The 13,366-nt window shown below is 37.0% G+C and overlaps 1 protein-coding gene and 1 long non-coding RNA gene across 13 annotated transcripts in view; one reads left to right on the plus strand and one right to left on the minus strand.

Moving 5' to 3' along the window:
* LOC135329544 (uncharacterized) overlaps positions 1–11,390 on the plus strand; it is a 29,219-nt gene extending 17,829 nt beyond the window's left edge. Inside the window, exon 2 of the long non-coding RNA XR_010391020.1 lies at positions 123–11,390. This is a non-coding gene — a long non-coding RNA (uncharacterized LOC135329544). The remainder of the gene's footprint in view (positions 1–122) is intronic.
* Positions 1–13,366, minus strand: part of TULP3 (TUB like protein 3) — a 39,023-nt gene that overhangs the window by 12,123 nt on the left and 13,534 nt on the right. For 4 of the 12 annotated variants that reach the window (XM_064518104.1, XM_064518126.1, XM_064518135.1 and 1 more), the window contains exons 2-4: positions 6,686–6,737; positions 5,755–5,802; positions 1,680–1,842 (exon numbers count right to left, since the gene is read on the minus strand). In XM_064518104.1, coding sequence (XP_064374174.1) covers positions 1,680–1,842; positions 5,755–5,802; positions 6,686–6,737 — 263 coding nt within the window. Of the gene's footprint in view, positions 1–1,679; positions 1,843–5,754; positions 5,803–6,685; positions 6,738–9,412; positions 9,551–9,779; positions 9,861–13,366 lie in introns of those variants that run through there. The other 8 variants (XM_064518112.1, XM_026112630.2, XM_026112631.2 and 5 more) reach the window with 5 other exon arrangements.

Genomic DNA, 13,366 nt, shown 5'->3' on the forward strand with positions numbered 1-13,366 from the left:
AAGTGGTATTTGTCATGGACACTAATATCCTTATTATTATTATGTGTATATATATATATTAAATTATTATTAATTTGTTTATTTACAGTTACTCTATTTTCTTTTCCTGTCCCAATATTCAGGTTCCTTGGTTGTTTCTGTACCATTAAGTGGGTGCTCTACAATGAACATCACAATTGATGTGATTAGCTATCGACAGCCACAGGTAGGATACACTATAAATAGATGCTATCTACTTTTTTGGTAGAAATGAAAATATCAAGTTTAAACATGTAATCCAGCTGTGGACTGCACTTCTTACTTGCAAGAGATGTCTTGATTTCAGGGACCAGCATAATATTGTAAACATGTTTGTCGAGCACACAATATGTAAGTATAGGTTCAACTTTTAATTTCTTGGATTCCTACTCTTTTTCATTTTAAAAGTATACTTGACCAGTTTATCTAGTCATCAGATTTCTGAGATGTTTACAACTCTTACCACTTCTTAACAAAATTTGCTTGTATAGGGAAAGCTTCAGAACTATGTAAGCTAGTGAGGAAGTGCTCAGCTTTAATTTTTGTTCTGAAGGAGTACTAAAGTTTTCTCATTTCAAAGTTAATCTAATTTTTTTCATCTTGTTTTACTCTCTTTGACTTAGAAGCGTCCTGTAACAGAAGCTTTCTCCAACTCTGATTTTAAACACACAAATGCTACCACCCACATCACCACCTTACTCCCCAACCTATGATCCTGAAAGAAATCTGGAGAACAAAAAAAAACATTTAAAAGAGGATCCAATGTGATCCTCAAGCCAAGTTACACTGATTTGTTTGTTTGTTTTTAATCCTACTCTACTGCTGATATAATGGTGGTATTATAGTGTCCTGCATCTCAAAGTCATAAGATGCTTCCTGTTACTTTCTTGATAGGCTGATGGGATCATGGCTCTCAAACTCTTTTCTGATACTTCCAGAGGAATGTAGGAGGTTTCATTGCTACTCCCCTCCCTCCCGAGGCATTTCAGGCTCTACTACTCTTTTTTACTCCTAAAAGAGTGGTCGCTATTTTACTATAATGCTGTGAGACCATGGAGTCATTGCCTTTGGCTCCCTGATATCTCATTGTGCTTATGACTTTCTGGACCACTACAGCTTGTTTATCATGTTCCTGTTCTCTCCCAGAAGCTCAGAGAAATCAACAGATCAGATAAAAAACAGTGAGAACCTGATTTGGTATTCATAAGCCCTCTGTTTTGCTCTTGTCTACTTTATCATTCAGTCATATCCAATCTTGAGAGTTCTGCCTTGAAGGATAGTATAGGCATCCACTACTGGATTATTCTCTCTTCTTTATCCTACTGCTTCTGAAAACTCTTACTCTGGATTCTTATCTCCCTACCTTTTTAGAAGTTCCTAACCCATTTTGGAAGCTCTTTTTAGCCTAACACAAGAGAGAGATTACTGAAAGGCAGATGATTCTCAGCTGTCACAAAACTCAAGATAAGGTTTTTGTTTGTTTTTACAGTTCAGTATTGCTAAACCATGCCATGTTACAATTCTATTTTTTTACATAGAGAGATGTGTAATCAATCTTGTTTCTCTCTGACCATTGTCACAGCAATGTAGGTGACCACCTCTGACATGAAGCACATGCATTGGCATTTTTGGGAAGGGTTGCAATCAGGATGATTACTTACCATGTAATGTAACATCATTGTGGAAAGGAATTGGGTTTTCTACTAAAGGAGTCTGCTCCTCACACCCTTTGGGCTTTGATCTGCGCAGCTTTGCCTCAGGATTTGGCTGTACCATCAAGGGATCAAGACGTTTCTTCCTCTGCTTCTTCTCCAGAAGAGCTCTCTGTGAAATAAAGAAAGAATATGAAATAGGGATGAGTAACCACATCCAGAGAGGCAGAAAGCATACTTCAGATATTGGCAAAGGCATGTTACTAACCAAGATCACTGATCAACCTGGAATGCTCTGATCTGACAGAAATCCTAGACACAGATATCACATTGTCTTTGGAGTGAGACACTGCCTTTGATTCTCCATCAGTGGTAGATGGGGATGAGGACACTTCCTCATTTTCTGGTCTATCCTGAGGCCATCAGCAAATAATTTTAACTCCTTTTATTCAGTCTAAACTGCACTAATCCATAATATAAATAGAAATAAATTCAGTAGTCATTTAGAATCCAATACAAACATTTCACAAAGTAAATTTTACAATATACATGTCCTTCTTATTTTATTACTCTATGCATCATACTTATTTAAGCTGATAGAGCAGATAAAACAGCTCACAAGGACTATCCATTCTTTCCACTGCAGTTATGATTGGACTAAACATTCTGTCTTTTAGGACAATAACTTCTGGTGCCTTTAGGGAATGGATAATTTTTCCTCACTGTTCAGTACAATTGAACAAACTTCATATTAAGACAAATATGTTTATTATATTGCTATAGTTTGATCTCCAAGATTATCAGGAAATGCCAGAGTAAAGATGACAGTCTTTGTCCCATGCATTACATGGCAATAGAGACTTATACTACTAGCACATACCATTTCTTTAACCAGGGCTCATTCATTCAGTTGATTCTGCTGCTGCAGTTATGAATGCCTTCATAATATAGCAAAAGCAAGTCAAGATTTGCAAAGGAAGCAGGTTTTATGACAAAAGCTGTCACCTGATAGGGAGAACTCACAACAGACAGCTCTCAGAAACTGGTTCTCTGAGATAAGACATAGAAGTAGAGGTAAAATAAGTAAATTAAAAGGAAAAGAAGAAAACAGATAATTCAGTCATTAATATTGGACTGATTCAGTGATAGGAAATCTGATCTACCTCGCAAACTTTTCTCATGTAATTTAGGACTGAAAGGAAAGAACTGTAAATCCAAATGTTAGTGTTAAAAATGAAACAATACTTTTCCAACATGCATATAGATTTGATGTTCATGATTTCCTAGTAAATGAAAATAGAAACAACCTCTAAATGTAAATCAAGGTAAATGGGCACATCATATCATTTTAAAGACAGCCATGCTTAATTCTTATAACTTTTAAGGTGCATGAAGGAGAGGGGAGAATCATATTCCAATATTCTGCAATGCACCACTATGCCAACCAACATGCAAGTCCCTCGCTGTAGGTGTGGTTTATCCATGCCTGCTTATTAGACACCTTAACAACATCCTGAATGTTCTTCAGGATGATAAAAACTTTTTCTCCAACAAATTCTTCTCAGTCTCCAAGTATCAATCAGATAAATAGCACCGAGAACTCAATCCACTTGAGACAAATGTCTTTAGAGCCCTTTCCTCTCCTGTTAGGCTTTTTCTCTCTCCCATTGGTTCTTTCCTCTCTTGTTAGGCTTTTTATCTCAAGCAATAGCAGCTTCTCAGCGAACCTCTCCCTCAGGAACTCCGAAACAACTCAATTCTTGATCCTCCTTTACTCTTTCTAATTTTAAAGTAATTTTCTCCAAAACAATAATTTTTTTAAAAGCATGATTACATTTGAAGACTAGACTGCAATATGTTTATTTTCATAATGATGCTCATGAGAGTGATGCTACCTGACACAGTTTGTTGTTGCAAATGCTCATCACAAATCAAATTTGTTCTCTAGAAAGATAGTCAGGCCCTTTAGGAGAATTTCAGTCTTTTTTTATTATATTTTAATGCTAACTGAAAAGTAAAAAATTCCAGAATATTTAATAAATTTCTAGTAGTGGAAATAAAAGGAGAGGGGGAAACAAGAATCAAAACATTATACTCAGAATAAGAATCTGAGAAAAACTGTTGCCGAGGCTTCTCTACCTGGCGAATGGACAGACAAGAAGGAAGAGATACATATCCTAAAGGCAGTAAGAAAGTGCATAGCTACTGTTAGAACTGGAAATCAAAATTTGGGTCAACATAGAAAAAATAGTTTTAAAGAACTACTTTCCTAATTATTAGATCAGATTTTTGAAACATTTTATTGCTCACTGGTCTAGTAATTTACTTTTTCTTATTCTGGTACATTCTGTTTCGTCAAAGAAATTCCAGGACTCTCTTTAAGAAAAAATAGGCTTTGGGTAATAGGATCATATTAAAACATATACTTTATTCTTGGTAGATGAGACTGACCTTCATTTAGGAAGAGCTTCAGGATAACCAAAGGGGTAAAACATGATAGTTATTTCATTTGTTTAGAAAGGTTTCTCTCTACTACTTTGCTTGTTTGAGACGTAGAAAATCTGCTAGCCCACTGACAGGATGGCTGGTAGCAGTTCATTCTGTCTACACATGGTGGCATAGCGGCTTTACCTTCAGAATTGTGTGTTCTTTTGAAACTTACTCCACTAAGATGGAATCAAAAAAACACCAAACCAAAACAAACCCCCCCACCAAACTGTATTTCGTTTCCTTTTGTTTACTAACCAGGCTTTTCCTCCAGCTCTGTATTACATTAAAAATTCATATGGTATTACAATTAAAAAATTCAGATAGTTCAGGGATAGGGCACAGGAACATGTAATCCATTAAATAAATAACAGATACTGAGTGTCATGATTCATTTTGTGAACTCCGTGTATTAAGACTTCTTCAAAAACATTTTCCCTGCACCACAGAGAAAACCATAACATCAGAATACAAGATGTTTAAATGGTCGGATTTTAATAAACTCAGATCAACAACACTGGTTCTAATGAATTTACATGAGGATGAAAATACCACAGCAGACTAATAAGACAGCTAGTTTGGTATTCTTTGTACAACTGTGATCAACAGTAAGATGGTACACAGGAAGGCTCCAACCCCTGCACCACTGAGGGTGCAGTATCATGGCATGGTCCTACCTCAGTAGGCCATGCGTGCTGGATCCTAGCTCTGAAACCTTTTCACTACTCTTCCAGCTCCTCCTGTACCCCAAGTTAATACTGAGGCAGCAATGATAATGCCAGTGATGATAGCATTAATGAAAGTTACTGCCATAAGTAAGTGCCACACTAGCGGCATTCAGAAATATGCCATCAGCTTCACCCTCTCCACCCATGTGGACATGGCAGCAGTGCAGTTTGGGCTCCAGATGCCTTACAAGGCACAGGGAAACTGGTTCTGCTGCAGAGGAAGAAAGCACTGCCTGCCTGAGCAGCCGCCCACTTTCTCCTCCAAGGAAAAGGCAGTAGGCTAAACAAAAGCATCCTGGCGGACAGATCTGGCCCACAGATGGAACTTCATGTTATACATTATTATAAATAATATTTTACATTAGTTTTTAAACCCATCAAAAACACGGATGACAGACAGACATCTTTGTTGTGGCAAATGCTTATTCCAGATTCTCAGTGTGGTCAAAGGTTCTAAACATGATGATGCTGGATTAAAACATTTTGCAACTTTTATCCCAGTTCCTATAAATGTTTAAGAAAATTCAATTAAGTGGGGCATTAGCTACGACCAGCAATTAGTCCATCATGGGGCCTGCTAGCGATCTGCTATTGACCTCTGTATTTCTTCAGAAGGCATGGTATTATTCAAGTTAAAAGTAGACTCGCAAAGTTAACATTCAAACCTAAATATACAGTCACAAATGAGAGACTGTTAGCATTTCTTGCCAAATCTCATTTGCAATGTGTGTACATAGAGGGAACAGGATGGGTTTAAAATATGTTTTTAGTGCAAGTTTCTAGCCATCATTTTTGCAAGTGGTTGCAAACAACCAAATCTAAAAAGCCTGAAACAAAACTGCAGAACGGTATGAATTCTTTAAACTCACCTTTTTATGGTGCAGCTCCAAGGGAATTCCACCCAGCCCAGCAGCTGTCTTGGTGGAAAAGTGATGCATTTCCATGACAAGGTCTGAAACTGGGCACACATCTGACCACAGTACCTAGCACTAAGAGCCTGTGGTTGCTCATGACCCAAGACACCAATCCTGAAAATGACAGCCATGTTCCATCACCAAGCACTCTGAACAGTATGAGAGTATGGTGATCTAAGCATCCAGCAAACAGCACCCAGCTGCTTTAGAAACAGAAGCACTTTACCTAATACATGCTAAACGCTTGGCTGTAAATTTATTCTTAGAGAGAAAAAACAAAAGGCAGAAAGATGTTGGAAATCTGTCTCAACAGCAGTGTTAAGCAAATCTTTTTATAGCTCAAGGAACATTTTTCTTTGATGTTTAAACTGGATAATTCCCTACAAAGAGTTTCCTCCCTTTTCACTGATTCCTGCCTTGTGGTGACTCAATCCCAATGAAATGAGTAAAAGTTTCTGTATGAAGCATAAATGTATCAAAGAAATCAAGCCTATCAACCATGGCAAGGATGATTTTCAAACTAACAAAAGCCAGGAAAATCTTTAAGGAGAAGTGTTAGGAATCAGTTCTGTTTATATTCCTTCGACCAAGCATTTTTAATCACATCATCCCCAATTCTCAAGTCTCCAAGATTGATTCTGAATTCACATACAGCCTTACATATGACAGAATGGAGGCTGGATTCACTGCTGCCACACATCTTATGTAGCTCTAGGTAAAACATTACAAAATGGATGACAACAACAGGTAAGGCTATCATGAGGAAAAATGGGGCAGAAAGGAGAGGGAGTACAAACAATTTCATCTCCTCCCTACTGAGGAGGGGGAGATGGCTAATGTTTGTTTTCTTATACAGATTCTTGCCAGCTTCTGCACTACCATTTACCTGATTTTCTAGTTTCAGTTGTCGTAGTTTCATGCTTTCATCCTCAAAGATGCTGGGAAATGGAAAGAAACAAATAATTATTGTTAGTAGATAGTTTGCATTATAAGAGTGTACAATATTTATAGACTACAACCTCACCATCAAGATTTTAAAACAACTGTGAGACATAGTATCTATCTCATAGGGAGATCAAGTTACAAAGATTTGAAGAATAAAACAAACATACTTCATATTCAGTGATAAATAGGACCAAACCGTGATTTAATCACCTTAGTAAACTGTTCGGAAAACATTTTGTGAGCAAGAAAAAAAAAAAAAAAGTTTCACTGTTGATGGGTGGATTATGAACCAGTAGGTAGGTGGGCTATGAGACAATTTACATCTGAAGACTTAACACAGCTCAAAGTAATTCACTAAAATCCCTGTTCCTTCATAAAATACCCAATTCCAAACTAACTCAGAATTTGAGGGTTCCTCTTGGGTCAACCATACACCAATTTTTCCTCCCACCAGACTTGCCAAAATTACTGTTAATAACCTGAGAGAATCTCTGTTTACACAACCTGATACCAATTCTCACATATGGAAAAAAAATAATTATTTCATTATTTAAGCGTTTTACAGCTAACTTTCACAACAGCTCTAGTTTTTGATCCTGAGTCATATTCCATATAGACTTCCCACTTCCTTTTTTATGATAAGGAAGCACTACATAAAGAGCAATTTAGAGCAGCTAACCCTAGAAGATACTTTGCAACAGTGACCAGTGATGTGATGTCACAAGCTGGCAGATGTTGGTGGATATAACCCCAACATGGAAAACAGTAGAGAGAGGGAGGGAGAGAGGGAGGTAGCAGGGGTGCAGTTTTTACAAAACACATGACATGGAGCATGGATCACAGCATATAGCGCTAATAGGAGAAGAAAGGGCCCAGAGTCCCCTTAATCCCTACTAAATCTGTATCTGACTTAACTTCCAGTCAACTAAGCAAACGGACACAGCAACAGCTCCAAGTTTCTTAATGGCAGATTACCCTGTACAACATGGGCCCTGTCCTGGAACGCTGAAATGTGCAGCTCTGGAGTTGCTGATCAGAGCAAAAATTTCTTATTAGCATGTTGTAAGTAACACTTTAAATACTCGAAAATTGATGCTAACTGCCCAACTAATGGTATTCTAAAGGGAGATCACAACCACCATTGGTTTTTACATTGCAATTTTCCTCATTTCTAGATTTTTTTTCTAATATTTTTAAAGTATCAAATAAGAGGTCTAAAAACTTGAAAGCACCTCAGTTTTAAAAACTGACTTTATTCCCCAATGGGCCAGTAATAGGTAGCACCTGGGATTCAAAGGCAAAGGAGGGCCTGGAAAAAAATGATGCCTTTCTTGAATACTGACAGAGAGCTAGTGAGTGTCCTTGCAGCTACAGTTATAGTGATATGCTTGTCTGTCTCAAAAGAGTCCATTGTTTAAACAGGGAATACACAGAGACATTTCTAGTGAGTACAGAAAGATAAACATTGTGAAACTTGAACATAAGGTTAAAATGTGAAATGCTCTTTATATAAAGCAGAAATGATGGAAAAGGATACTTCTGGCATAATCAGAAATAATGCTTGACAGTTTCAGTTAAGCTATTCAGGACAAAAAAAAAGACAAGGCAGTGCGGACTTAAGAAATGGATAATATTTTTTAACTGCTATCAAAAGTTTGTTCTAAAGTGATATACCTAGCATGCATCAATATTAGATTATGGACACATTCTCATGTAATTAAAAAGAACCACAAGGTTGCACTCTGCAGATACAAACTAGCTTCTGTATTTCTGTTACTTTTCCTCTAGCAAGAGCTAATACACCCTCAGAATCTTTTCCTCTCTCCTTAAGAGAAAAGGAAAAAAAAATCCAACCATTTTTGGAAATAAGGTTGCAGATTTTCCTTTTTACCTAGAAGATGACAAAATATTAACATGTGGAATATTAACACTCACATATAAGACTTGCAGATATCCCCAGTGAAAATTGAAATGCTTGTCATGCATTTTAAAATTATTTTCTACGTGCACTGGAATAAAGTTATATAACTTCAAAGATAGGTCCGAAGACTGTAGGAACAAGACCATAATGCAGATTACATAATGCCTCACTTTTAACCACATAATTGAGACTCAAAAGTGGTTAAAAAATATAGAAAGACTAACAGGTCACAATGTTTCCATATTGGTCCAGCAAAGGTCACAAAACTTTTTGAAGACAAGCAGAATCTGAATTTTCTTTACACACAAAAAGTGACTGCACAGTGAATGGAGATTCCCATTCTCCCTTGAAAAAATAGAAAGGGGAGACAGAAGCAAAAAACTCTTGAAAACTTTTCAGAGAAAAGACGGCATTCTCCTTTACAATTTACTGTTAAACACAGACTAAAAACATTTCCTAGCATGCCACAAAGTGAAAGAAGCCATAAATCCCTCCGTGTACTACAAGGATCTACATAAGGAACAAAATAAGAAAAAGTAAAACCATGGGCACTGTGACAATCTAAATCGTAACTAAAAAAAATTAAAAAAATAAAAATAAATCACACTATTTTCGTTTACTCCTCCTGCAACCTTCCTTCTAGCACTTTGTCATCAGCAAAGTAACATGATAGCCAAAGGAGCTTTCTTCCCCCCCACACTTCAAACTTTTTCTGCCTGCCACAGTGAAGCTGGTGTTGTTACTAACCTTCCAGAAAAAGGCTTTGCAAGAGGCACTCCTACAGCTCATCGGCAAAGAATGCTCATCGGCAAAGAATGCAAGCACAGCTGCTGGCTACAGCAAGAATCCTCCTGCGGAGGGACTACGCAGAACAGCGCATCTGAGCGCTCTTTGATCATGCCTCCATAAAACCACAATGCTGTTCACTATGCTCTTTTCTGTTTGCTGGATTTACATGCAGGAAGAGGGGTTAAATATTCACTGGGATCAGAGAAAAATAGCATTTCCACAGATACAACAATATAGTCGAGGTGGGGCTGGAACAGTCCATTTACCCTCGATAAATATGAACTGAAAGAATTCAAGTAACATATCTCGATTTTGCTCTTCTCACCTGCTGTAGCAGAGAATAGACTATCCAACATCTCAGCCACCAATTCCTTTGCTATGCTTAGCCGAATCCACTACCTCTCCCATGGCACATGCAGCAGAAAAAGAAAGCCACCCAAAGAATAACATAGCAGTGAAGACTAATGATTACCCAGCATACAGAATAAAAATGGAGTGGGAAGGCAACTGTTTAATCAAAATTTTTCTCTTTTAAAAAACCCTTCTTTTTTAAAAAAAGAGAAGATACAAAAACCTGTTTGAATACCAAATAAAATAGTGAGATAGTGGCATTCCAGATCCATTCCTCACTACCTTTCCAAGTTCGAAACAGTCCAAGATTAAGTGAAATGCTTTTTTTTTTTTTTTTTTAAACTGATAGCACCTCAGATTCCTGCTGAAATCCTAATTAGCCCGGTTTTCATATCATAAGCAGAAAGTGAAGTGTTGCAATAGGAATACGAATGACAAACTTGTTAACTATAGATGAAATAACTTGAATTTATTTGGTCTTTCCTAACCATCTTCAGAACACCAAACTAACTGCGATGAAGAGATAACTCAAATCATTTAATAGACATTCACATATAATTAGGAGTCCATTCTTATGCAGTTTGTATGCTTTTCATTATTGTAAAAAAGGCACAGTATACCTATTGCTAGCTCTTTTAGATGTGATGTATGACTTTTTTTAAGAGAAGTTTTGTATTTAGAAACTATGTTGTAAAGTGTAAGTGTAGATGGGCAGAGTTAACATGTTTTCCTTCCAACTTTATGTTCCTGAATATATTAGACTTGAAAAACCAAGAGTTATAATCTAAGCACTTGGGAATAATTAGGCACAGGAGCATTAAATCAACCAAATACAAAATCACAGTATGATGTCATTCTGTGAATAATTAAATAGCCTGACATTAAAACAGGAGAACAGAAAATGCAGGGCAGGAAGAATGGAAAGTCAGTGAGAATGGGAAAACCATTTCCAGCCTGAGGGCCACACAACAGAAAGGAGTCCAAAGAACTGGAATGACTTCAACAGAAAGCAGAAAAAATTGACTGAGGACTGGAAATTCCATGGATATGAAGCCAGAAATGACTATTCAAATGAGCAGAAGACAACAAAATCCAGTCACAGGAAGCTGAAGTTAAACAAATTCAGACTGCAAATAAAGGTTATATTTAACACTGTGGCTAATTAACCATTGGAATACCTCATGGAGCTGTGGATTTGCAACAGAAAACAGTACCCTTTAATCATGGCTGAATATTATTATCCTAAAAACTGCTATCACAAAGTAACACTATGATTTACCTTAGATTATAGGTGTGGTTATCCCAGATGGAAGTGCAAAACACTCTTTTTTCAGGTTATATCAAGGGATCAATTAAGTTCACTTTTGTATGCTGACTGTTGAAGCCAAGAGGCAAATAAACAGCTGCTTTCATTGGGAACTGATTCGGTAAAAAACTGCCTGCCTGCAGCTGTGAGTGAGAGGCAGCAAGCCAGAGGAAGTGAGAAAAGCCATTGGAAGAGCAGCCTTTAGAGAGAAAATGCTCTACATGATTGAGATTTCACTGGAAAAACAGGTTTGAAATACATTAAACAATGGAAAATGTGGTGATTGCTTTCCCTGTATTCAGCGAAATAGGTTCATTCCTTGTATCAGAAGTTCACTGAAGAAACACCCTATTGCGTTTCTCCTCCTAAATATTCAATGTAGCAAGGCATTACAGATCAGCTACAACTAAAGAGACCCTTCCCCTTCTTTTTTTTTTAAAGCTATTCTGTAGCTCAAGTAGTTACATGCTTGATAAATAATCCAAAGAATAAAGCTCTCTGGCCTCTCTTAAGCAGAAGATTAGACTAGATGGCAAAACCAGAAACCATCCCAGCCTTAAAACAGAATCAGACATGAGAGAAGATTGTTTGTTTTTAAAAAACTGTGTTCTAAGTTTAGTCTGAGCATATATTGACACTACATATGCACTGAATTCTTGGTGAAAGAAATTCAAGCAATATCACCTGTTTGTACACAATTATAAGCAAGTCATTAAAAATTCTGATACTCTGCAGTTTGGCATAGAATTTCAGGGAAAGCCTCCAGTAGAAATTTTCAGCTCATTTTAAGTTGATTAGAGATCACATTTACTGTGTCTTGTTACACACAAGACTGATACTTTGCATCAGTCTGTCACCTAAATCATTCTAGGTCCTGGTCTTGACCAACACAATCTTTGAATATTAATGCAAATATTAGCCTAATTCTAAACAAAGATCCTTACATTTCTAACTGTTTCCATTGTTGTATTTCCTTTAAAGGTACTCCATATCATTTTTCTCTACAAAAGAAGCTAAAGTTCCTAGTATCTTATGTTCTACCCCTCACTCTACAGAGGGCTGCTTATATCAGGAGTCTAACAAAGCTAACATAACTTTTTTTCCCCTTTCTTTGCAGTTTATTAATATGGTAGCAGTGGTTATGTCTCAGAGCAATACACTTAACATTTAACAAGAATCAAAGAATGATGGTTTGTGGCACACATCTTTGTCCATTATATTTTATTTTTAGTGGTAGAAGTGTAAGAAAAAGCAACTTCATTAAGAAGTGTTGAGTCAGCTGGTTAACTCAACCGAAAGTTTTTACTATGAACTTTCTTGGGAATTGTTCTCCTCATCTGATCTCCAGCTACGAAGGAAAACAGAAGCTGTGGAGAACAGATATTTTAAGCAGGATTTTGATCTTTTAAAAGATATATTCCTAGCAAAACTAAAATTGCAATACTTCTGGAAACTGCTTGAGAAACAAAATTTATCTGTAATGCACCTTACTGTCCACGAAAGGGAGGAGTCCCATCAGTTCGCTTCCCTTGTAACCGACACAAGTGTAATTACTCACTTCGGGGAAAATGCATAGCATAGCACTCAGAGGAGTGAGGATTATCAGATTTCTCTGCCTTCGCAAAGGTAGAGAAGTTTTCTTTGGCAGGTACTAAATATTTTTCCTTCATAATGAAATGAACTGCCAGAAAGCCTTGTAAGGTTAAACTATGCCTGTTGTTAAGCAGTTATGAAAGTTATGAAGCAGTTAAGAAGCAGTTATGAAGCACCACACCCATTTCTAAGTGACACAGCTGAGATTGCATCAACATTTCAAGCAGCTGATACTTTATCAGGAGCAAATTTCGGCCTCTGGCAGGATTTTTACAAGGACAATCCTTTCTCCAGTAGAATCAGTTTTGCCTTTGACTCCCCCCACAGAAACAAGCACAGATTTTTTTAATGCCAATAACAATTTTTGGAATTGTTTCCCAAAATTTGTTTAGCTTGTCTTTCACCTGCAAAACATCACGCACATAATTGCACAATGCACAGGAGCAGCAAATGTTTAATTCTGGAAACAATTCAGAATGAATGAATATATTGCAGAATATAAAGACTCTCTTGGAAATGCTTTAATACACAAATATATCCCACATGTTGTACTGACTGAAGAGCAGCTATCTTAGAATATTTGAAAAGAGGTATAAAATGAACTAATAAGAGCCAAGTCAGACCAGGGTGTGGTGGGCAGTAGACACAAAAATCTGGATCTG

This window comes from Dromaius novaehollandiae, chromosome 1 (genome assembly GCF_036370855.1).
Source record: "Dromaius novaehollandiae isolate bDroNov1 chromosome 1, bDroNov1.hap1, whole genome shotgun sequence".
Classification (NCBI taxonomy): domain Eukaryota; kingdom Metazoa; phylum Chordata; class Aves; order Casuariiformes; family Dromaiidae; genus Dromaius; species Dromaius novaehollandiae.